This window comes from Bufo bufo, chromosome 1 (genome assembly GCF_905171765.1).
Source record: "Bufo bufo chromosome 1, aBufBuf1.1, whole genome shotgun sequence".
Classification (NCBI taxonomy): domain Eukaryota; kingdom Metazoa; phylum Chordata; class Amphibia; order Anura; family Bufonidae; genus Bufo; species Bufo bufo.
In genome coordinates this window covers 509,115,022-509,141,423 of record NC_053389.1, presented here as the reverse complement: position 1 = coordinate 509,141,423, position 26,402 = coordinate 509,115,022, and the positions used below count along the sequence as shown (strand labels likewise).

The following is a 26,402-nucleotide window of genomic DNA, read 5'->3' as shown; positions in this document are numbered from 1 at the left end:
CTATTTTTGGAGGAATTACTATCTTTTATAAAAGTAGAGAAATAGAAATTTGCTAATTTGCTAATTTTTCTAAATTTTTGGTAAATTTGATTATTTTCTTTATAAGTAAAATGACATTTTTTGACTCAATTTTACCACTGTCATGAAGTACAATATGTGATGAGAAAACAATCTCAGAATGGCCCGAATAAGTAAAAGCGTTTTAAAGTTATTACCACATAAAGTGACACATGTCATATTTGCTAAAAATGGCCTAGGCAGAAAGGTGAAAAATGGCCCGGTCCTGAAAGGGTTGAAGTGTACCATGTTTACGCAAAAACACTCAACATAAATAAATGAAACACAAATACGCCATACGCTTTATGTGTAGTGAATTTCATAATTCACTATACACTTTGGGTGTCCACACCTATGTGAAAACATTTGGTCACCCTTGACCTGCCTGGCGAGGCTCCAATAGTAAAGTGGAGAATGAATAAAGGGGTGGCCACACATGTGCACAGCTGTTTCCAAAGGCAGTTGCAAACATGGCCGAGCAAGCATGCTTGGCTGTTTCTGTGACTCCTAGAGCAGTGATTGGAAATCTTTGTGCATATGAGTGGCCATCTTACCACGGAGCCCCCATTATTCATTTATATCCCATGGACAGACCATAAATGTCTCAATTAGAACTACCATGTGAATGTGCCCTAGCACCATATAAGGAATTATTCAATCTATTCTCGCCATTACTGAAACTCCCGGATGCCTTCTTATTTTTAATTGGTTGTAATAAATAATATTTTTATTTGTCAAAGTGATAAAGAAAGATGGACACTGACTTTTTCTCCTTCTTTTCTCCTCCAGGATTATATATCTTTTGGTTCAGGAGAACCGGCTGCTCATGAGTATCATTCATTTGTATTGTATCACAACAACAGCCCAAGATGGGCCGAATTACTAAAGCTCCCTATACCTGTGGATAAATTTAGAGGAGCACATATCCGATTTGAATTCCGACATTGTTCTAGTAAGATTGATTTCCTTCATTATGTAGAATAACATCTATGGTATATATCCTTTATCTGTGCAAACTGAGAATTTTATAGTTAGTCCTATAAAGAGAGTTTTTCACATTTCATATACAGTTTAATATTGAATCTCACAGAAAATGATAATTTTTTTGTTAATAGTTTAGGGGATTAAGGTGGGTTCACGTCATGTTCTATGCCTCCGTTTGACGCATGCATTAGAAAAAAAAAGATACAAAAACGCAGCTCTTGCACAGACCAGTAAAAAAGGGATCGTTTTTTTTTTCAATGGAACTCTATGGTAAATGGATGCCACTGTATGGCATCAGTCTGATGCATCCGTTTAGCGTATACATTTTTTTAATCCGTTAAATGGATGTGAAAAACGTGATTGGAACCCAGCCTTACTTAGGTACTGTATGTATGGCACACTTCTTTATGTATTTCCCACTATTTACAATTAAACAGAAAATTATTCTCATAGCAAGGACTTTCCATTTACTGCTGTATGATATGTTTGGAATATAATTTGGTCTGTGTGTGTTTCTTTTTCTAATTTAGCAAAGGAGAAGGGTGAGAAAAAATTGTTTGGCTTTTCATTCATTCCACTGATGCAAGAAGATGGCCGAACATTTCCAGACGGCACCCATGAACTCATTGTGCACAAGGTAGAATAACAATTCATGTGTTTTTACTAAACTAAAGAAGTCTTTGATGCTAAATGCAATACAAACAAGCTGCATCCTCCATGATTCAGAGAGATTTTTGGCACATCCTATTATTTTGTATATATGTATTTCTATTAAAGGGATTGTTCTATCAGTTTAGTATTACGTGGTACCTATTCATGGCTGTGCCGTCCTCAGTGGCCCACAACTCTGGGTAACAAAGGAGAGCCCTGAAGTGGGTGTCTTTAAATTGTTTTCCTACATAACTTTAGAAGATGCATGAGTTGTAATAGATAAGTCAGACAAGATATATTTTTCTTTTTCTAACCAGACAGAACTTTAATCAACAGTTTTTCCATGTGCCTAATATTATACTAGCAGCCTGTACATAATTGCAAATTTCTAAAATAACAGCCCTGTTAATTTCCCTTGCCCTCCACCCTTTAAACTTGCAGAGGCTTAATGATCAAGTATTATGGTGAAATGTGAGATCATTCTTATTCTGTATTATACATACTGCATTGCTTTAATACCAAAGATTACAGTAGTTATTAGAAGCTCGTACTGAACTGTGACTAGTGACCACCGTATCAAACTCTTTGCATAGACACACAGCTGTGGTTCACCTGATTAAAAAGCTGTTTCTCCTTTGTTGATCTGAGACTCTGCTCCTGAGTTATGATACTTTTCTTAATATGCAAATTAGGCCTTTGGTGCAATGAGGGCATCACCATTGCTCTTGTTGCACCCATGCTCCACTTCTTTCTGCAGCCACTACTTCCCTTATTGCTTTGATGGAAAGGGCCAGGTAGTGGTAAAGCAGCTAGGAAGAAGCTGGCCACAGCAAGGACTGCAGCTTGGGTGCAACAAGAGCAATGGTGATTCCTTCATTGCACCAAATGCCTAACATGCATATTAAGATAAAGTATTATGCTTTGGGAATGGATCCTTGGATTAACAAAAGAAAAACTGTGTGTTAACCAGGTGAATCACAGCTATGTGTCTATGCAAACAGTTGTACAGGGAGGTCACTGGTGACGGAGTCCCTTTAAAGCAGTGCTTCTCAAATAGTGGGGCGCGCCCCCCAGGGGGGGCGCCAGGCTCCGTGAAGGGAGGCTCGTTCAGGGCCGGCCTTTGGGGTGTGCGGGCTGTGCGGCCGCACAGGGCGCCATAGCAACAGGGGCGCCGGGCGGCCGACAGCTCGCAGTGTAATATGTGACAGGGAGATGAGCGCTTCCATTGTGGAAGCGCTCATCTCCCGTCTGATCAGAGGCCGGCGCAGGCGCTGGACGCGATGTACGGAGCGGGGGCCGGGGGAGGGACTGGGAGGAGGAGCTGGGGGCCGGCAATAGCGGTGGGGCGGTGCGGTCACTGTACTATAGCCCCGCCCCACCGCTCCCTCCGGTGTACTAATATAAAATGTATTATTGAATTAAAAGTTATTAAACATGCCTCCCTCACTCCTAATAGTACCGTATATCCGAATTTCTTCTGTATAATGCCGGCTGGGCGGCCGGCGCGTCCCTCAGTGATGCCACGTGCCTGCGCCGCCTGCTTTATGAATGAAGCAGGCGGCGCAGACAAGTGACGTCACTGAGGGACGCGCCTGCCGGCATTATACAGAAGAAATTCGGATATACAGTACTATTAGGAGTAAGGGGGGCATGTTTAATAACTTTAAACGGCGGCGGCGGGCACACGGAATCTGTGGATGGCACAGTTAAGGGGTGGGGGTCTGTGGATGGCACTGTTATGGGCTGGGGGGGGCACTGTGGATGGCACTGTTATGGGGTGGGGGGTCTGTGGATGGCACATATATAACAGTGCCAGCCACAGATCCCCCTGTAACAGTGCCAGCCACAGATCCCCCCATAAGTGTCCGTCATCCACAGATCCCCCCATAAGTGTCCGTCATCCACAGATCCCCCCATAAGTGTCCGTCATCCACAGATCCCCCCCATAAGTGTGTGTCCGATCCACATTTCTTTCTTTTTTTATTCTCTTATACGTTAATAAGGATACAGTGTTATGCAGAGGTGTACTTATAACAATTTTATAGACAAATGATACTATTTACAGTCGCGCGGGGGGCGCAAAATGTTTTCTTCTTCCTAGGGGGGGCATGACAGAAAATAATTGAGAAGCACTGCTTTAAAGAGACAACATCGGAAGACATAAAGTGCTAGTGTTTGGCTCTCATGAAGTCTGACTTTGACTCTTTCTTCCCTTCACCTGTCAGGGAATGAACTCCACTAAACATACATGGGGTTATTATTTTTTTATGGCAGAACATATCTATTGAGCCCTCGCGATCAGTCCTCTGTTTCCATTGCTATGACAGTAGACCTAGGGAACAATTCTACTTTACTGTTGCTTGTTGCAGTGTGAAGAGAACACAGTTTTCCAAGATTCCTGCCGCTACCTCAAACTCCCATTTTTGAAAGGAAATCTACAAGGAAATAATAATCAAGCTGTTAAAAATACAAAAGAGTCTTTTTGGATAACCTCATTCCTTTGTTCAACCAAGCTGACACAAAACGGTATGGAATTAGAGAAATGTTTCATCAAATATTAACTATGCTGCGGTGCTAGAGTTGCCTTCATATAGCTTTGTAGTGCTGTGATCAAGCCTTTGCCGGTTCTGCAGGAATGACAGTACAGACTGTGTATATGCCAGGTTCGGGGCTGTGCGTTTCCTGTTACCTTAGAAACTGAAGTCAGCGCGTCTGACAGGTACTGCAGAGCTCTTAGTGCAAGAGTAGTGATATTCACAGAACGCACATTACCATGTTAAGATATGAGAAGCTTATGCTTCCTTCATTTGTAAAGTATTATCAAGCCCAACTAGTTTCGGATGTTAATCTGCAATGCAGTACTGTGACGTATCACCCCAATTAGAAAGCCAAATTAGAAAAAAGTTTAGTTATTCTTTAGGGTACAGTATCTATCCTTGAAGAAGAATTATATAAACGCATGTCATTAAGGGAGTCTATCATCGGGAAATTCACTGTTAAACCAGGCACAAATTGGTCGTTTACTGTAGCTCTATGCCTATTTTCTGGCCTAGAAATTATATCGAAAGTGCAGTTTGACAGTATTTTTCTTTTACTTTTTTATATTGCTTTTGCAAATTTTATTTTTTACTTTTTAGCTTTTGCTTTTCCAAAAAGTAGGGTCCATGTGGGTAGGAGGAGGCATTCAACAGGCAGAAGCCCAGTGGCCCAACTGGAGTAGATTTCAGTTCTGGCACATACACCTCTTATTAACCGTATCCAGCAAGGTTATTACTAATAGTGCGTGTAAAACTATGATCTTAGTAAATCTCCCCCTTGTGCTCTGTAGGACTAGCTCATCTCAATGTAATGATACTTTCCACGTAGCAATCCGTTGCTTCATTCTGGAGAAAAATGACTTTGCTTTGTAAGGCTAGCTCTGCTGAATGTAGTGATCCCTGCCACTTAACACATTGCTTTATTCTAGAGAAAACAACTTTTAATCCATATGCAGATGAGCAAGTAAGTACACCGGGGGCAGGCCCGAACCACCCCGTGCACCCTTGCTTCCTCTGCAATCCCTCCCTCTCCTTCTTGATTGACAGGGCCAGGTTCCTGCATCAACATCTTTGCTAGCTTTTTACTCTACAGTGTCGGAGAACAAAACCAAATGGTTTCCATCACTTTTGATGTCATCAGTAGCACAGAATGTAGTGCTAAATAGATCTGTCATATAACACAGCATCATACCTTCTGTCATAAACATGTCCATTTGTCTTCAAGTTCTCTCGCTTTGCAATTCGCAACCATCGAAGAAAATGTTACTGAGATAAATATCCTCTCCTTACTCATGTAACAATATTGTAGAACAATATGCTGAAAACTCTATTCAGCAACCTTTAGGCAGCATTTTGTATACATAAATGTCGGTGCCTATAGAGGGCAGGTGAGATAGACATGGTCTCAACATGAGATTTGGATTTTGATAGCACAGTCCCTAAATATTAAACTGATTTTAAAATCAAGAAGTTTTAGGTATTTTTTTGTTCTAAAGCCCTCATACATGAGGACAAAAAGGACTTTTAACATATTGTTATGGAAGAGTGGAGCCCATTGAGTGCACCATTAAAGCAGCACCCTGGTCCATACTTGCCCCCCACCCTCACTGTCTCTGTAATGTATGGGGCACCTACCCAAACCTTTCACAGAGAGGATGTTTGTGCCTCTTAAAATGATTTCCTCTCAACAAATTGAAAGTGGCAGCTTCTTTCAATGTACTCTTTACATCAGTAGAAGCCAATTGGCAGAAAATCCTGTTGTCAAAAATGGCAATTAAGTTGGCCATCTTTTTTCCTACTGTATTGCTCTTTGGCTCTTTTCTTTCTGATCTCTATGCTCTGCTGTTGTGATAATGGATGTTATCTATGCTTCTTTACCACTACTTAGGGGACATGCTGGATCTGCTTAAATGGAGGATGCATCCTGATAAAATCCCAGGCTCGTTGTCTAAGTTAAAGGAGATTGACGGATCTGAAATTGTGAAGGTAGGCTGCCTAGTGTAAGTATATATGTTTGTATCTTATAGTAATACATTTTTAAACCTAACTTTCCCCATTCACAGTTTCTGCAGGATACACTGGACACATTATTTGGCATTCTGAATGAAAGTTCTCAGAAGTACAGCTCGAAAGTCTTTGATTGCTTGGTAAGTGCCATAAACAATATTCGCCAGCCATTCTATCTGAGAAGTTTTATTAGCAGTTACATTATATTATACAGTTTTTCTTAATAGTTTACAGTTCTCCTATTGATGTCTTACGTTTCAGGTTCATATAATAAACTTACTACAAGACAGTAAATTCCAGCACTTTAAACCAGTAATGGACACTTACATAGAAGGACATTTTTCAGGTGCCCTTGCTTACAGGTACGATAAGTATTTGATTATTCTGTAGCATATATGTTGGATGTGTCTTGTGGCATGAGGAAAAGTTAATACTGTTTTGGGGAAATTCACTAAGACTGGCATTCCCATATACCAGTCTTGATCCCCTGTGCACTGGTGTAAAATACTCCTAATTTATTAAGAGGTAGATGCCTCTTAATAAATTAGGTGCATCTATGGCTTTCTGCATCAGAAACTCAAAGCTACACCAGTCAGGAGCTGGCATACACTTGAGCTACAACTTACGCTAGTTTCTGGCGTACGTTATGGTAAATCTGGCTGGCCGAGGTAAACTCCCTCGTCCACTAAGCCCCATCCCTTTTAATGCCACTTTAGAATAGTGGCGAGGAGCTGAAAAATTTGTAAATTATGTGCCAAAGATGGTGTAAACAAAATAATAAATGCAAAGTGGCCAGCAGCATTAGGGTTGTATGGCTAGAACCTATATACAAACTGATCCTATAAGCCTCATTTACCCTAAACTCTCTAACAGAAAAACTATGTATAGCAACCACATAGTTCAGCTTTCACTCTTCAAGTGTGTTTTTAGAAATGATGCTCTGATTGGTAGCTAAGTTTTTCTGTAATACAGCTTTGTTGACTGAAAGTCCTTTTATGCTGGCCGGTGATTAACTGAACAGGTATTGTAGGAACATTTATTCGTTGCCCTTTGTAAATATGCTCAGCGATCACCTGACAAATCCGCAAATGCTCATTTGCTGTTGATCTTTAATGTGAGACGTATGTATAGGTTTTATTTATGTCTAAATAGTGTAAAAATAAATGTAAACTTTGATTTAAAAATTTTTTTTGTTTTTTTACATCACCATATTCTGACCCCTATAACGTTATAGTTATATCTACTGAGCTGTGTGGGGCTCATTTGTTGGGGGACGATCTGTTGTTTTTATTGATAGCATTTTGGAGTGTGTGTGGCATTTTGATCACATTGTATAAATTTTTTTGGGTAAGAGAAGCAATGAAAAAATAGCAAATTGGTCATTTTGACCCTTTTTTCCGTTATGTCATTCACCGTATTGGAAAAATATTTTCATATTTTAATAGTACGGGCGTTTTCAGTCACGGTGATACCCATGATGTTTATATTTTTTATTTATGTATTTATTTTTTATTATATGGAAAGGGGGTGATTTAAACTTTTGTATTTTTTTTAAATATTTTTTTTTTTTTTTTACTTTTTTGTTATGATTTTGAAACTCGTATTTGAGCCTACAAAATCCAATTGTTTTAGTTTTTGTTTTGTTTTTTATTCTGAACAAGCATGGATTTTTTATATCCATTTATTACTCAGAATTGCTGATTTCTTATGTTGGCCTGCCACCTGGCAGCTTTAATGCCCTGAGTCTCTTCAGCGAGACTCAGCGTAGTAAAATCTATTACCGGCATCCTCACTGGCCCGAAGATTCTGGGTTTTTCTACCCTTTAGATGCCGTGATCTTACTTGATCACAGCATCTAAAGGCTTTACTTAACACGATCAGCATGATTGCCGGCCACAGTAATTAGCCGCGGGTCTCTGCTGTTTGATGGTGTTACTCAGAATTGCTGATTTCTTATGTTGGCCTGCCACCTGGCAGCTTTAATGCCCTGAGTCTCTTCAGCGAGACTCAGCGTAGTAAAATCTATTACCGGCATCCTCACTGGCCCGAAGATTCTGGGTTTTTCTACCCTTTAGATGCCGTGATCTTACTTGATCACAGCATCTAAAGGCTTTACTTACCACGATCAGCATGATTGCCGGCCACGGTAATTAGCCGCCGGTCTCTGCTGTTTGAAACAGTGGAGACCCGCTAGCCATGACGCTCGCTGCATGTGCGAGCGGTGCCATGTTTGCCTATAGCTCCAGCGCCATACATGTACGTCACTGGTAGCGAAAGGGTTAAAGGGAATCTGTCACCATAAGAATGCAATGTAAACTACAGACACCATGTTATAGAGCAGGAGGAGCTGAGCAGACTGATATATAGTTTTATGGGAAAAGGTTCAGCATAAGTTGTATTTTATTTAAAATGTCTGCTCATTTTGGACTTTGAAGTCAAGGAGCTGGTGCTATCCGTCATTGACAGCTATCTCTGTATGCACAGTCATAGAGGGGAGGTTGTCAGTCACTGACCTCCTTCTTGACTTCAAAGCCTGGAATGAGCAGAAATTTTTAATAAAATACAAATTATACACCATGTTCAACGTGACAGGTTCCCTTTAAGCTTTCTGTGTTTGCAAAAAACCTGAATCTTAAGTTATCTTTTGACTTTTCAGAGACCTCATAAAAGTGCTGAAGTGGTATGTGGACCGAATAGTTGAAGCTGAACGGCAGGAGCATATCCAGGAGGTGTTAAAGGTAATGAAAGAGGGAACCAGGTGTACTTTTGTACTCATTTACATTAAGGTTGATCTTTTCTGTGCTGCTTCGCTTTGATGTGGTTATAATTGGCAATTGGCCTACTTATGTCCTGTAATAACTGCAGTAGCCAGGATCATGAGATGACAGTAGCTGGGTCTCACAGTTCATTATCCGAGCTTGTCACTTGCATGTATTTGATTGCTGGTTGTTGTAGTCAGACTAACCAAAGTTTAAAATCCTGAAAATGTGAAGCATAAATTACCCTTCATTTCAGGTCAATCCGTTGTCTAAAATGCTGCGTTCTTTTATGACATTTCTTTACTTATGCATGGTGATCATTCTTACCTTTGGAAAACATTACTATGATGGTGACTCTTTTTCTCTCGTATTGTAGGCTCAAGAATACATTTTTAAATATATTGTTCAATCTCGGAAACTTTTTTCATTTGCAACTGGTGGACAGAATGAGGAAGAATTCCGCTGCAGTATTCAAGAACTAATGATGTCCATACGTTTTTTCCTATCCAAAGAAAGCAAAGGAACGAGTGCTTTGTCTCAGTCACAGGTTGACGGTTTATCTTTATTTCAGCTGAAAGCATGACCTTTTTTCATTGTAGATTTTATAACAAACGGTTATCGTCATGTATATTTATATTGCACTAATATCTTTCAGTCCATTTAAGTTTTAAAAAATCTCTCTCTTGTGCAAAGCTTTGAAGCATGCTAATCATAGTTCTGTCAGATGCTGCTTATCTAAACGTCACAAAAAGCCAATCTGAAAGTAACAGCTGACAGAGTGACAGTGCCAGTTTACGGTTTGTCGATGAATGTGTTGTACATGGACTGCAGGTCATTGATTTTAAATACAATTTAATATTTAACAGTTTGGAGGGATTTTTGCAGACTTGGAACAACTCCTGAGAGAGGTATTCTAGTTGGTTGTTTTCAAGGTCTTAGGGTCCATTCACACACCCGCAAAATGGGTCCGGATCCGTTCCGCAATTTTGCAGAACAGGTGCGGACCCATTAATTTTCAATGGGGCCGGAATGTGCTATCCGCATTTGCGGATCAGCACTTCCGTTCCGCAAAAAAATAGAACATGTCCTATTCTTTTCCGCAATTGCGGACAAAAAAAAGAATTTTCTATGAGAGTGCCGGCGAAGGGCGGTCCGCAAAATGCGGAACGCACATTGCCGATGTCCGTGCAAAACACATACGGACGTGTGAATGGACCCTAAGGCCTCTTTCACACTGGCGTCATGCTTTTGGCCCAGATACGATGCGGGTGCGTTGCGTGAAAATCGCAGGATGCTCTATTGTGAATGGGGCTGCGTAAAAATCGCAAGCAAGTGCGGATGCGGTGCGATTTTCACGCACGGTTGCTAGGAGACGATCGGGATGGAGACCCGATAATTATTATTTTCCCTTATAACATGGTTACAAGGGAAAATAATAGCATTCTGAATACAGAATGCATAGTACAATAGGGCTGGAGGGGTTAAAAAAATTTTTTTTAACTCACCTTAATCCACTTGCTCGCGCAGCCCGGCTTCTCTTCTTTCTTCTTCTTTGCTGTGCACAGGAGAAGGACCTTTGATGACGTCACTGCGCTCATCACATGGTCCATCACATGGTCCATCACCATGGTGATGGATCATTTGATGGACCATGTGATGAGCGCAGTGACGTCGTCAAAGGTCCTATTCCTCAAAGAAGAAGGTAGAAGAGAAGCCGGGCTGCGCGAACAAGTGGATTAAGGCGAGTTAAATTATTATTTTTTTTTTTTTTAACCCCTCCAGCCCTATTGTACTAAGCATTCTGTATTAAGAATGCTATTATTTTCCCTTATAACCATGTTATAAGGGAAAATAACACAATCTACACAACACCTAACCCAAACCCGAACTTCTGTGAAGAAGTTCGGGTTTGGGTACCAAACATGCCTATTTTTCTCAAACGCGTGCAAAACGCATTACAATGTTTTGCACTCACGCGGAAAAATCGCACATGTTCCCGCAACGCACCCGCATCTTTTTCCACAACGCCCGTTTGAAACCAGCCTTAGTGTTCGGACTTCCTCTAACTTTGCACTCTACTATCCACATCTTGGCATTGTAAGGATAGATGGCAGACTCAGAATTCAGTGTTACTGTTAGTATGCATCCTTACTTGAAGCAACATCAATGACTCACCACCAGGACTCCCAGTCTCATTTTTGTAGATCACACAAGAGTCCTTCAGAGGCCAGCAGTCATAAAGCTGCCTATTCTGGTGGGATCCTTGAAATGTAATACAATATTATTATTTTATTTATCTATTAAGATTAAGTTCATGTATAGGGCAGAATGCAAATAATGAGCACTTTCCATAGGTTGTAATTATCCGAGTAATAAATAGAAGATTCTGCTCATTAGACTGTCTTCTGACTATATTCATGTGTTTCCATACTTCTCCAGGCTGTGTTTCTGAATTCTTTCCCAGCAGTATACTCAGAGCTGCTGAAGCTGTTTGATGTTCGGGAAGTGGCAAACTTGGTGCATGATACTCTGGGCAGTCTGCCAACAATCCTGCATGCAGATGACTCCCTTCAGGAGACAAAACTTCAATGTATTGCAAAGACAGTGGAGAGTGATCTCTATATCAATCCTGGTAAGGGTAGTAATACATGTTCTTAATATTAAGGTGTACTTTAGGGAACTTAGATTCCATTGGGGACAGTGTGATGATAATGTCTGTAAAGTTCTGTGGAATATGTCAGCACTGTATAATTGTGCAAAATAAATAAAATATATATATATATATATATATATATATATATATATACAGTACAGACCAAAAGTTTGGACACACCTTCTCATTCAAAGAGTTTTATTTTATTTTCATGACTATGAAAATTGTAGATTCACACTGAAGGCATCAAAACTATGAATTAACACATGTTGAATTATATACATAACAAACAAGTGTGAAACAACAGAAAATGTCATATTCTAGTTTCTTCAAAGTAGCCACCTTTTGCTTTGATTACTGCTTTGCACACTCTTGGCATTCTCTTGATGAGCTTCAAGAGGTAGTCCCCTGAAATGGTTTTCACTTCACAGGTGTGCCCTGTCAGGTTTAATACGTGGGATTTCTTGCCTTATAAATGGGGTTGGGTCCATCAGTTGCATTGAGGAGAAGTCAGGTGGATACACAGCTTATAGTCCTACTGAATAGACTGTTAGAATTTGTATTATGGCAAGAAAAAAGCAGCTAAGTAAAGAAAAACGAGTGGCCATCATTACTTTAAGAAATAAAGGTCAGTCAGTCAGCAGAAAAATTGGGAAAACTTTGAAAGTAAGGGCTATTTGACCATGAAGGAGAGTGATTGGGTGCTGCGCCAGATGACCTGGCCTCCACAGTCACCGGACCTGAACCCAATCAAGATGGTTTGGGGTGAGCTGGACCGCAGAGTGAAGGCAAAAGGGCCAACAAGTGCTAAGCATCTCTGGGAACTCCTTCAAGACTGTTGGAAGACCATTTCAGGTGACTACCTCTTGAAGCTCATCAAGAGAATGCCAAGAGTGTGCAAAGCAGTAATCAAAGCAAAAGGTGGCTACTTTAACCACCTCAGCCCCCAGTGCTTAAACACCCTGAAAGACCAGGCCACTTTTTACACTTCTGACCTACACTACTTTCACCGTTTATTGCTCGGTCATGCAACTTACCACCCAAATGAATTTTACCTCCTTTTCTTCTCACTAATAGAGCTTTCATTTGGTGGTATTTCATTGCTGCTGACATTTTTACTTTTTTTGTTATTAATCGAAATTTAACGATTTTTTTGCAAAAAAATGACATTTTTCACTTTCAGTTGTAAAATTTTGCAAAAAAAACGAGATCCATATATAAATTTTGCTCTAAATTTATTGTTCTACATGTCTTTGATAAAAAAAAAATGGTTTGGGTAAAAGTTATAGCGTTTACAAACTATGGTACAAAAATGTGAATTTCCGCTTTTTGAAGCAGCTCTGACTTTCTGAGCACCTGTCATGTTTCCTGAGGTTCTACAATGGCCAGACAGTACAAACACCCCACAAATGACCCCATTTCGGAAAGTACACACCATAAGGTATTCGCTGATGGGCATAGTGAGTTCATAGAACTTTTTATTTTTTGTCACAAGTTAGCGGAAAATGATGATTTTTTTTTTTTTTTTTTTCTTACAAAGTCTCATATTCCACTAACTTGTGACAAAAAATAAAAACTTCTATGAACTCACTATGCCCACCTAGGCTGCAAAAAAGTGTCACACATCTGGTATCTCTGTATTCAGGAGAAGTTGAGGAATGTGTTTTGGGGTGTCATTTTACATATACCCATGCTGGGTGAGATAAATATCTTGGTCAAATGCCAACTTTGTATAAAAAAATGGGAAAAGTTGTCTTTTGCCAAGATATTTCTCTCACCCAGCAGGGGTATATGTAAAATGACACCCCAAAACACATTCCCCAACTTCTCCTGAGTACGGAGATACCAGATGTGTGACACTTTTTTGCAGCCTAGGTGGGCAAAGGGGCCCACATTCCAAAGAGCACCTTTCGGATTTCACAGGTCATTTTTTACAGAATTTGATTTCAAACTCCTTACCACACATTTGGGCCCCTAGAATGCCAGGGCAGTATAACTACCCCACAAGTGACCCCATTTTGGAAAGAAGACACCCCAAGGTGATCCGTGAGGGGCATGGCAAGTTCCTAGAATTTTTTATTTTTTGTCACAAGTTAGTGGAAAATGATGATTTTTTTTATTTATTTTTTTTCATACAAAGTCTCATATTCCACTAACTTGTGGCAAAAAATAAAAACTTCCATGAACTCACTATGCCCATCAGCGAATACCTTGGGGTCTCTTCTTTCCAAAATGGGGTCACTTGTGGGGTAGTTATACTGCCCTGGCATTCTAGGGGCCCAAATGTGTGGTAAGGAGTTTGAAATCAAATTCTGTAAAAAATGACCTGTGAAATCCGAAAGGTGCTCTTTGGAATATGGGCCCCTTTGCCCACCTAGGCTGCAAAAAAGTGTCACACATCTGGTATCCCTGTATTCAGGAGAAGTTGAGGAATGTGTTTTGGGGTGTCTTTTTACATATACCCATGCTGGGTGAGATAAATATCTTGGTCAAATGCCAACTTTGTATAAAAAAATGGGAAAAGTTGTCTTTTGCCAAGATATTTATCTCACCCAGCATGGGTATATGTAAAAAGACACCCCAAAACACATTCCTCAACTTCTCCTGAATACAGAGATACCAGATGTGTGACACTTTTTTGCAGCCTAGGTGGGCAAAGGGGCCCATATTCCAAAGAGCACCTTTCGGATTTCACAGGTCATTTTTTACAGAATTTTTTTGGCACAAGTTAGCGGAAATTGATATTTTTAATTTTTTTCTCACAAAGTCTCCCGTTCCGCTAACTTGGGACAAAAATTTCAATCTTTCATGGACTCAATATGCCCCTCACGGAATACCTGGGGGTGTCTTCCTTCCGAAATGGGGTCACATGTGGGGTATTTATACTGCCCTGGCATTCTAGGGGCCCTAAAGCGTGAGAAGAAGTCTGGAATATAAATGTCTAAAAAATTTTACGCATTTGGATTCCGTGAGGGGTATGGTGAGTTCATGTGAGATTTTATTTTTTGACACAAGTTAGTGGAATATGAGACTTTGTAAGAAAAAAAAATAATAATTCTGCTAACTTGGGCCAAAAAAATGTCTGAATGGAGCCTTACAGAGGGTGATCAATGACAGGGGGAGTGATCAATGACAGGGGGGTGATCAATGACAGGGGGTGATCAGAGAGTCTATATGGGGTGATAACCACAGTCATTGATCATGCCCCTGTAAGGCTTCATTCAGACGTCCGGATGCGTTTTGCGGATCCGATCCATCTATCAGTGGATCCGTAAAAATCATGCGGACATCTGAATGGAGCTTTACAGGGGGTTGATCAATGACAGGGGTGTAATCAATGACAGGGGGGTGATCAGGGAGTCTATATGGGGTGATAACCACAGTCATTGATCACGCCCCTGTAAGGCTTCATTCAGACGTCCGGATGCGTTTTGCGGATCCGATCCATCTATCAGTGCATCCGTAAAAATCATGCGGACATCTGAATGGAGCTTTACAGGGGGGTAATCAATGAGAGGGGGGTGATCAGGGAGTCTATATGGGGTGATAACCACAGTCATTGATCACGCCCCTGTAAGGCTTCATTCAGACGTCCGTATGCGTTTTGCGGATTCGATCCATCTATCAGTGCATCCGTAAAAATCATGCGGACATCTGAATGGAGCTTTACAGGGGAGTAATCAATGACAGGGGGGTGATCAGGGAGTCTATATGGGGTGATAACCACAGTCATTGATCATGCCCCTGTAAGGCTTCATTCAGACGTCCGGATGCGTTTTGCGGATCCGATCCATCTATCAGTGGATCCGTAAAAATCATGCGGACATCTGAATGGAGCTTTACAGGGGGTTGATCAATGACAGGGGGGTGATCAGGGAGTCTATATGGGGTGATAACCACAGTCATTGATCATGCCCCTGTAAGGCTTCATTCAGACGTCCGTATGCGTTTTGCGGATCCGATCCATCTATCAGTGCATCCGTAAAAATCATGCGGACATCTGAATGGAGCTTTACAGGGGGGTAATCAATGACAGGGGAGTGATCAGGGAGTCTATATGGGGTGATAACCACAGTCATTGATCATGCCCCTGTAAGGCTTCATTCAGACGTCCGGATGCGTTTTGCGGATCCGATCCATCTATCAGTGGATCCGTAAAAATCATGTGGACGTCTGAATGGAGCTTTACAGGGGGGTAATCAATGACAGGGGGGTAATCAATGACAGGGGGGTGATCAGGGAGTCTATATGGGGTGATCACCACAGTCATTGATCACGCCCCTGTAAGGCTTCATTCAGACGTCCGGATGCGTTTTGCGGATCCGATCCATCTATCAGTGGATCCGTAAAAATCATGCGGACGTCTGAATGGAGCTTTACAGGGGGTTGATCAATGACAGGGGGGTAATCAATGACAGGGGGGTGATCAGGGAGTCTATATGGGGTGATCAGGGGCTAATAAGGGGTTAATAAGTGACGGGGGGGGGGGGTGTAGTGTAGTGTAGTGGTGCTTGGTGCTACTTTACTGAGCTACCTGTGTCCTCTGGTGGTCGATCCAAACAAAGGGGACCACCAGAGGACCAGGTAGCAGGTATATTAGACGCTGTTATCAAAACAGCGTCTAATATACCTGTTAGGGGTTAAAAAAAACACATCTCCAGCCTGCCAACGATCGCCGCTGGCAGGCTGGAGATCAACTCTCTTACCTTCCGTTCCTGTGAGCGCGCGCGCCTGTGTGCGCGCGTTCACAGGAAGTCTCGCGTCCCGCGAGATGACGCATATATGCGTGACTGTGCGCAGCGCTGCCACCTCCGGAACGCGATCCTGCGTTAGGCGGTCCGGAGGTGGTTAAAGAACCTAGAATATGACATATTTTCAGTTGTTTCACACTTGTTTGTTATGTATATAATTCCACATGTGTTAATTCATAGTCATGAAAATAAAGAAAACTCTTTGAATGAGAAGGTGTGTCCAAACTTTTGGTCTGTACTGTGTGTGTGTATATACACTCACCTAAAGAATTATTAGGAACACCTGTTCTATTTCTCATTAATGCAATTATCTAGTCAACCAATCACATGGCAGTTGCTTCAATGCATTTAGGGGGGTGGTCCTGGTCAAGACAATCTCCTGAACTCCAAATTGAATGTCAGAATGGGAAAGAAAGGTGATTTAAGCAATTTTGAGCGTGGCATGGTTGTTGGTGCCAGACGGGCCGGTCTGAGTATTTCACAATCTGCTCAGTTACTGGGATTTTCACGCACAACCATTTCTAGGGTTTACAAAGAATGGTGTGAAAAGGGAAAAGCATCCAGTATGCGGCAGTCCTGTGGGCAAAAATGCGTTGTGGATGCTAGAGGTCAGAGGAGAATGGGCCGACTGATTCAAGCTGATAGAAGAGCAACGTTGACTGAAATAACCACTCGTTACAACCGAGGTATGCAGCAAAGCATTTGTGAAGCCACAACACGCACAACCTTGAGGTGGATGGGCTACAAAAGCAGAAGACCCCACCGGGTACCACTCATCTCCACTACAAATAGGAAAAAGAGGCTACAATTTGCACAAGCTCACTAAAATTGGACTGTTGAAGACTGGAAAAATGTTGCCTGGTCTGATGAGTCTCGATTTCTGTTGAGACATTCAAATGGTAGAGTCCGAATTTGGCATAAACAGAATGAGAACATGTATCCATCCTCTGATGGCTACTTCCAGCAGGATAATGCACCATGTCACAAAGCTTGAATCATTTAAAATTGGTTTCTTGAACATGACAATGAGTTCACTGTACTAAAATGGCCCCCACAGTCACCAGATCTCAACCCAATAGAGCATCTTTGGGATGTGGTGGAACGGGAGCTTCGTGCCCTGGATGTGCATCCCTCAAATCTCCATCAACTGCAAGATGCTATCCTATCAATATGGGCCAACATTTCTAAAGAATGCTATCAGCACCTTGTTGAATCAATGCCACGTAGAATTAAGGCAGTTCTGAAGGCAAAAGGGGGTCCAACACTGTATTAGTATGGTGTTCCTAATAATTCTTTAGGTGAGTGTATGTATGTATGTGTGTGTATATATATATATATATATATATATATATATATATATATATATATATAAAAATAAGCTACAAACAGAATGAGGTAGCTAGAATATTGTAGGAATGTGTGTTTTATCCAGTACCACCATGGAGATAAAATACTAAAGTGGATACCTGGTGGATGGCTTTATTTAAATATAGACTTGAGTGAGGTTTAAAGGGAGTCTGTCAGCAGTTTGATGGATGCAAAACTGTTGACGGACATACTGTAGATAGGGACAGGAGGTAATAAACCTGCTTTTAATAGATGTAGTACAGAAAAGAAAGAACTTTGAGTCCATGGGCACCGATCCTACATGATGCAGTGCTTCACGTTCAATAAATGAGTCACTTCACTGCCCCTTCCACTTGCTGTGAGTGACGGCTCTAGCCTCCAACCAGGAGACCGCTACAGCCATCACAGAGGGGAGAGGTTGTAAAGCGGCTCATACCCTGAGTGTGAAGAACTGCAGCCAGCTGGCCTGCCCCCAGTGCGGTCACAATAATCAGAATACATTTTTACATAATTTCTTGGATTAAAAGCACTTGTCCCCTGCCCCTCTCTGTTTATATCTGTCAATACTATTGCAGAGAGAAAACTTCTGACAGACTCCATTTATAGAGTAACTGAATATTACTGATTAGGAAACTTGTCAGAGAAAAACACTCACTTTCTGCCCTCATCAGGCTCCTCCGTGAAGACAGGCTCCTGGCTCACAGAAGGATCAGATAACATATATTCTATTGAGAAGAGGGGAGGGCTGCTGCAGACAGGCAGAGAGACTGACACAGAGAGACTGTGGCTGGTTTGGGATTAACTGTGATTGACTTAATTCACTGCTGGATTCACATGTAAACTGCTCAGTTCTGCTGCGATGGGTGCTTCATTACAGTTGCTGCTTCTGATCTTTTGCTACAGAGAGATAGAGAAGCAGGATCTCCTATTTATCCCTGTCCTGTGTATTGTCAAACATGATCCCAACTAGATTTACCCACTAGCTCAGAAAAAATAAAGTTACAGACAGATAGCACCGCTAAAAATGCCATTCCAGATAGCCAGCAGCTTATCCTGAAATATTACCTGAAAAGACAGTCACACTTTAATAACAATTAGTAGTATATTTAATGTAGTATATTTTAATGATTTATACATGCTGCATGATTTTTTGGGGAAAATTCTTATTTTTACCCCAATCTTAAGTATAGGTGGCCCAAGCACCTTCACCTTTGCTTCCATAATTCCCCCCTCATTTTATTAATTATAGGCAAGACAAGAAATGTATCCCTAAGAGAGAGAGACGTAAGCCATTCTTTTATACGTCTCTCTAGGGGACATTATTGGTTTTGACCTACATAAATATATGGCGCCATGCTGTTTGAGCCTTGCCTTTATGTATAATAGATATGTGCCTATTTGTGGGTGTTTAGAGAATATTCATAGTGGAATTCTCTCGCTGTACAAATTGTTGATGACACTTTCTTATTCTTCTCTCTACTAATTCTTGTCTTTCTGGACTTGTAAACTTAATAATGATTTATTGTATGATAAAATGTAGATTACTGATAAATCCCAAGTCTCTTTATTATGTCTTAAATTGATAAAATTCTTTAACAAAAAGATTGAAACATAAATTCCACTAAAGAATATTTTCAGAATGGGAGTTTTCTGTTCTTTCATGGTGCACATTATCTTTGTTTTCTTGCTCACCAGGAAGATTTTGGTCTATAGGCTTTAACGGCTTTATTTACTCAAACCCAGAATAGTGTTTCTTTTCAATTAAATGAAATCATTGATTGCCAAGATACTTTTGTATACGCACTGAGGTGTGTTACAGACCTTAATTTGAAGGCAAAATTAGCTTTAATTCAGTTATTCTTATCGCAACAGGAGCCAAGTTACTAAAGTGAGAAGAAATCTGATGATTTCTTAAAGGGTTTCTGTCACCCCATTAAACCGTTTTTTTTTTTTTTCTTTAATAATAATCCCTATAGTGCGATCTCATGATACATAATCAAATTAATAATTTTGGTTCAGTAGATTTTGCTAAAAAACGATTTTTAAAATATGCTAATTACCTTGCTACCAGCAAGTAGGGCGTCTACTTGCTGGTAGCAGCCGCATCCTCCTCTTGTAATGACGCCCCCTCGGCATGCTGATTGACAGGGCCAGGGAAGGGAATCCTTCTGTGCTGGCGCTGTTAGAATTTGAAATCTCGCGCCTGCGCCGTACCTGGCTTCAATCGTTGGTGGTATAGTGTTAATAATTGTAATTTTGATAACAATTATTTATTGTTTTTTAGTCCCATTTCGTTGGTGGTTTTTGTGGCAGCATGTTTAGTACATACATACTTACCTGATTCGAGCATCCAGCGACGTCATCCAGACTCTCCGCCTCCTTCCAGCGATGCCGGCGTCTTCTCTTCCGGGTGTATGCGATGACGTTATCGACGCAGGCGCATTGAGGATAGAGCGGTCGAGCGAGCGGCCGCCTCTCAGTGCGCCTGCGCCGATTGAAGCCAGGTACGGCGCAGGCGCGAGATTTCAAATTCTAACAGCGCCAGCACAGAAAGATTCCCTTCCCTGGCCCTGTCAATCATGTTGCCGAGGGGGCGTCATTACCAGAGGAGGATGCGGCTGCTACCAGCAAGTAGACGCCCTACTTGCTGGTAGCAAGGTAATTAGCATATTTTAAAAATCGTTTTTTAGCAAAATCTACTGAACCAAAATTATTAATTTGATTATGTATCATGAGATCGCACTATAGGGATTATTATTAAAGAAAAAAAAAAAAACGGTTTAATGGGGTGACAGAAACCCTTTAAGTAAAGAAAGCAATATAGACTGATGTCTTTTACTAACAATATTAACCACTTGCGGACTGCCCATTGACTATAAACATTTGAGAGTTACCCACTTATCTCTGCAAGGACGTTCTTGGACCACAACAAGTTCATCTCATTTCCAAACCTAAGATTTTACTTTCTTTCTCCTTTCAATCATATTTTGGGAGTCTAATGTGGCCCCTAAGTCTTTCAACAGGAAACGGTATTCAAATATTCAGTAATTTTTCCTAGGCATTAAGCCCAGCACCTACTGTATCAACAAAATTAACAGCTCTACTAAATATATCCCTAACTCACAAAAAGCTAGGGATATTTGGCTTTCGGTTGAAATTTATGGAAAACGTAAAAAGTTCATGCTACAGTGATATTATATCATGAAAGTAGGCCATTTAAGTAGAAGCATGCAATGGTGATTTCCTCATCTAAAACAATTTATTGAAACAAAAGCCAACAATAATGGTGGGTATACCCCCACAAAAATGTCAGTGTCTCAAAAACTTGTCATGTGGCCTTGAGCATCAATTACATCTTAACAATAACGTCTCATGCTGTTCACAAGCTGACTTATTGTCTGCTGAGGCATGGCATCTCACTCTTCTTGAAGGGCGGCCATCAGGTCATTGAGGTTCAGGGGTACAGAGTTACGAGCCTCTACACAGCATGTCAGCTGATCCCATAGGTTTTCAATGAGATTAAGGTCTAGAGAAAGTGCAGGCTACTCCATGAAGATGAAATTAGGCCTGTGTTGTTCATGCAGAGGCACAATGACTAGATTAATGATGTTATTCAAGTAGTATAGGCTTGTCACTGTACCATTCACATAGTGGTAGGGCAGTTCTGTATTGACTAGACATACCTGCCCACACTGTAACACCACCACCACCAAAGGCTCTTCTGGTGACAACAGTGGCTGAAGCATAGCTCTCACCTTGACATCTCCAACATACTTGGCGGCCATCATTTGTGCTTCGCGTATATCAGTGAACAGCACTGAGGCCCAGTGGTCCCTCATTCAGAGTAGATGCTCCCTGGCCCATGCAAGACAACGCCTGTGCCTAGTGGTATGTCAGGTACCCTTGCAGGTCATCTAGCACGCAGACCACGCTGATTATAAACGGTTTCGAATAGTCTAACGTGACACTTTGGTTTCTCTCATCTCCTTTAAATATGCCTGGAATTGTGTGGCATTCATCATTCAGTTCCGCAGGGCATTGTACACAATGAAGCAGTCATCAGTGTGGGATGTGGCCAAAAGACATCCACTTCTATGCCTTTCTGTGACTTTTCCAGTCTCTCTGTATCTCTGTTGCAACCTGCTGATGACACTCTGTGACACTCTAAGCTCTGTGGCCACTTCCATCTGAGAACATCCTGCTTGAAGCCTCACATTTGTGAGGTACTGTTGATCAATTCTTAGGTGTCGTCTTGGTCTCATGAACAGCATGATGAGGAGGACTGTTTAAATACCAATTCTAATTTAACTATTGGGCGATTCATGGATCAAACACCTGTTGTGAATTTTGCCATTAAGCTCCTTGTTAGAGAACAGCAAGTTGGGCAAAAAGTACCAAAACATTCAACAGTTGTAGATGTGCATCCAAAAGTTTAGAAAACGTCACATTAAAGGGGTATTCCTATAACATACAATGGGGGCATATCGCTAGGATATGTCCCCATTGTCTGATAGTGGCTGGTCTCTCCTCTGGGACCCACACCTTCAACGAAAATGGAGCGGGGAGTGCTGTGGCTGGAAGACCCCGGATTTACCGGGGTCCGTCCACCACCAAGCGCTGCTCCCCACTGCTCCCATAGAAGTGAATGGGAGCGCACCGTACACGCGCGGCCCCATCTCCCATTCATTTCTATGGGGCAGACGGAAATAGCTGAGCCAGCGCTCGGCTATTTTCGGCGGACCCATAGAAATGAATGGAGGGCGGCTGCACATGCTCAGTGCGCCCTCCGTTAATTTCCCCGCTCTGTTATCATTGTAGGCACGGGTCCCAGAGGTGGGACCAGCACCTATCAGACACTGAGTGTATATCCTAGCAATATGCCTCCATTGTCTGAGATGGCAAAACCTCTTTCAGTTCCTTTATTACCCACAGGATATCCTGAAAACGGGGTCCCCGTACCCAGTGGGGCCTTCTGAAATGGACAGAGTGGCTGGTCAGAAAAGCGTGCAACCTCTACTTTCTTTTCAGGATGGGCTTCACGTGTACGGGGACCCTGTTCTCATGATCGCTAGGATCCCAGCAGTAGGACCCCTACTGATCTGATAATTATCCCCTTTCCTGTGAATAGGAGATAACTTGTTACAAGTGGAATACCCCCTTCAAGGCCTGTCCCACCCGATGCTTCAGTAATCAATGTATCAGCAACTAATTCCTGCAATCCGAAGGGGTGGTTCAGCCTTCCTACCTAGGGGAGGTTTGACTAAACCCCAAACAGACACCCCACAAATTTTCAAGGCTGCTGGTTGTCTTTCAGAGAAAATATTTTTATTAGCTGGTAGGATGCAGTTATGACACATCTAATCTATTAATACCAACTTGATGGTATTAATTATTTTGATACAGTTTTAGAGATTTATTGTTAAACCATAACACTTAGTGGCCTAGGATATTATGTACCCCAACTTTAGCTCCCACATTACATCCTCACAGAGGCAAAATAAAGGATAATAGCCCTCCCAACCTACCTCAACCTTTAACCCTCTAATTCTTCCTGGGGAAGCAAAATAAATAAAATTCATCTCAAGGTGACCTCATAATTCAGAAATTTTCTCCCACTGTTATAATCTCTGGTTACCACAGACTGCTTCTTTGTCGAACTTCTTTCCTAAATTTCTACTCTGGAGGTTCTGGAGGATAGATTTTATCCATCTATATAAAATTGTTTTTCTTTCTACGTATAATGAGCGCATTATCGCTATTTATGTGCTTATCTCTAACAGCAGCAATGTCTACACCCAATAACTATATAAGGGGATCTAGTGCCAAACTAACGCTGTAAATATTATTAATCATCTCAATTACTGTAGTCCAAAAACTGATATAATCGTAGCACTTTAACATAACATATATCAGATTTCCCATCTTCTCTTTACACCATAAATGTCAGGAGGGTTACCCTGCCTCCACATTGACAATAAACGAGGAGAACAGCAATTAAAAGCATCCTACCCTTAACCTACTCCAGTTGTTTTCTGTCCCTCTCGGGATGCATTGACAACCTTCCTGCAGGTGCGGCCACCTGGACTATCTTGTATGTGCAGCCTTGTGGTTAATCTCCCCGGCGGTGCAGGGAGGGCTGTATTAGAGAGCCAGGATGCCGGTGTGCAGTCCTTTCAGGATCTAGGCGCAAGTCCTTTATTGTGTGCAGCCCTGGGCTTGGCATCGCAGTACGACTGCGGATGTGTGACTGAGGCAGGCAGAGAGTTCTCATGGGCCAGGGAACTTCCTCCTCTACGGGCATCAGTTTAGGCAAATTACAACCCATGTGACATGGCTGAGGATGTCACATTCGACCAGGAAGTGCTGCTTGATTGCTTCAGTTTGGCATGGGATTTAAAAATGGCAGGAGGCAGTTGGTGTTTGAAACTCTTGACTGTAGAGCATTTGTTCCGGCGCTGCTATGTCTGTGTGTGGGAAGGTCGAATCTGCCTGTAAGTCTCGACTGTTATGCTCAGGCCTAGTATTGTGGCTACATATGCAGCTAGAACTCATTCCTTATGGCTAAATCAGTTGGGAGAGCATTTGGTTGCTGGTACTACAAGAAAGGATATCATTTCATCCCTTCCAGTTTTAAAACCAGCTACTAACTTTATAGCTAATGCCTCAGTGGACCTAGTAAAGCTTTCTGCCGGATTGGAAGCCTTGTCCAATGCAAGACGTAGAACGGCCTGGCTAAGATCCTGGTCAGGAGATGCTTCTTCAAAAAATTGAAGTTCGCAGATGATACGACTGTGGTCGATCTCAGTGATAATGATGAGACAGACTACAGAGATGAAGTGAGCTGTCTAGCTTTGTGGTGTAACCAGAACAGTCTTTCTTTAAATATTAATAAGACCAAGGACATTGTTGTGGATTTCAGGATAACAAAGGGCCAGTATGCTCCTCTGGCCATCACTGGGGTTGTTGTTGAGAGGGTAAATAGTACCAAGTTTTTGGGAGTGCACGTTTCAGAGGATCTATCTTGGGATGAAAATACAATGGCCTTGGCCATCAACGCCTTTATTTTCTTTCTAAGTTAAAAAGAGCTAGTATCCCAACCCAAATTATGTGCACGTTCTACAGAGGTGCTATTGAAGCATTCTAACACGTGGTATTATGGTGTGGTAGGGGGCCTGTACTGCGTCTTGTTGTAAGACCCTTCAGTGCATTGTAAGAGCAGCTGAGAAAATTATTGGTATCTCGTTGCTGTCTCTGTATGAGATATATAATACCTGCTGTACTCATAGGACCATTGGCATAGCCGGTGACCGAATCCCCCCATTATATTGCTTCTTCAGCTTGTTGCCATCAGGGAGGAGACTGAGGAGTCTTTGGGCTAGAACTAGCAGATTAAGGCATAGCTCTGTCCATCAGGCTGTTAGAATATTAAATTCTTTATCTGTTTTGCCATATTTCAAACCAACTTAGAATCAGGATGTTTCACATATATTTATACTGGATTTTTTTTATTGGATTGCATTATTATATTATTAATTATTGGTTAATCATTTTTAATGTGTTTATATGTTGTGTGTTTGTCAATTGTATAGGCAATACTATTGGTTTCAGAGAGAGATGAAATTTCGATCCTCTGTGGTATTGACAATAAAGTTGACTTTGACTTGAAGGGGATAGGTTGTTTGGATCTATTCTGAATTATATTTTGGACAAGATTCAGGTAAAAAGAATGTTTTTCTGCCTCCACTTGGGTCCTATCCATCATTAGTTTCGGTTACCAGTTGGTTTCCGTCTTCCGCCTGTTATCAGTGGTGTCCATGAGAGAAATCATAACTGTTGTAGGCTTGATGACTTCCACTATTCCTGCAGTGAAATTGGCTCAGGCCCACAGAAGCAATTTGCAGTCCTTTCCCCTAAGTTCTTGGGACACACATCAGACATCCTTGGACAAAAAACTGAGGATTCAAATGGGAAGAACAACAGATGCCAGGAGCCAAGGGGCCCATACTCCTCAGTTTGTGGTTCAGGGGACCTGGAACCCAGTCTTAAGCCAAGCCTCCTCCAAAATAAAAGAATTGATGGCTGTTCTACAAGCACTGAATACATCTAAAATTCCTGTTGGACAAAGCCACCACTGGAGGGGAGGGAAAAGGAGCAAAGTTCTTTCTTCAGTAACAGAGGTAATATTTGCCTAGGCAGAAAAATATGTAGCCTCCATATCTGCAGCCCTTTTAAAAGGGAAGCAGATTTATTTTCTGATTTTCTCAGCAGGGAGTCTCTAAGAGAGGGAGAGTGGAGCCTGATTCTGGTAGTTTTCAGACAGATCTCCGAGAAGTGGGAAGTTCTGTTTTTTTTTATTTATTTGCATCCAGGAAGAACAGAAAGGTCAGCAACTTTTTCTCCCTGTCCTTTTAAGATCATCCTCTTCAGGTGGACGCATTTTCCCAGCCCTGGCTAAAGGGTCTCCTTTATGCATTCCCTCCATTCTCCGTGATTCCCAGAACCCTAATAAAAGTTGCAGATAAACAAGCTCAGTTGATTTTGATTGTGCCACATTGGCCAAAGAGGACCTGGTTGCCACATCTCCCAAGTCTGTTGGCGGGGAATTTCTGGACTCTTCCTCCCCTGCCGGACCTTCTCTCTTAGGACCTAGTTCTGC

General features: G+C 41.6%; 1 protein-coding gene across 1 annotated transcript in view; it reads left to right on the top strand.

Moving 5' to 3' along the window:
* Positions 1–26,402, top strand: part of DOCK4 (dedicator of cytokinesis 4) — a 321,839-nt gene that overhangs the window by 163,247 nt on the left and 132,190 nt on the right. The window contains exons 16-24 of the mRNA XM_040411036.1: positions 847–1,009; positions 1,572–1,678; positions 4,062–4,218; positions 6,118–6,215; positions 6,293–6,376; positions 6,498–6,598; positions 8,893–8,974; positions 9,372–9,542; positions 11,435–11,627. Of these exons, the coding sequence (XP_040266970.1) occupies positions 847–1,009; positions 1,572–1,678; positions 4,062–4,218; positions 6,118–6,215; positions 6,293–6,376; positions 6,498–6,598; positions 8,893–8,974; positions 9,372–9,542; positions 11,435–11,627 (1,156 nt within the window). The remainder of the gene's footprint in view (positions 1–846; positions 1,010–1,571; positions 1,679–4,061; positions 4,219–6,117; positions 6,216–6,292; positions 6,377–6,497; positions 6,599–8,892; positions 8,975–9,371; positions 9,543–11,434; positions 11,628–26,402) is intronic.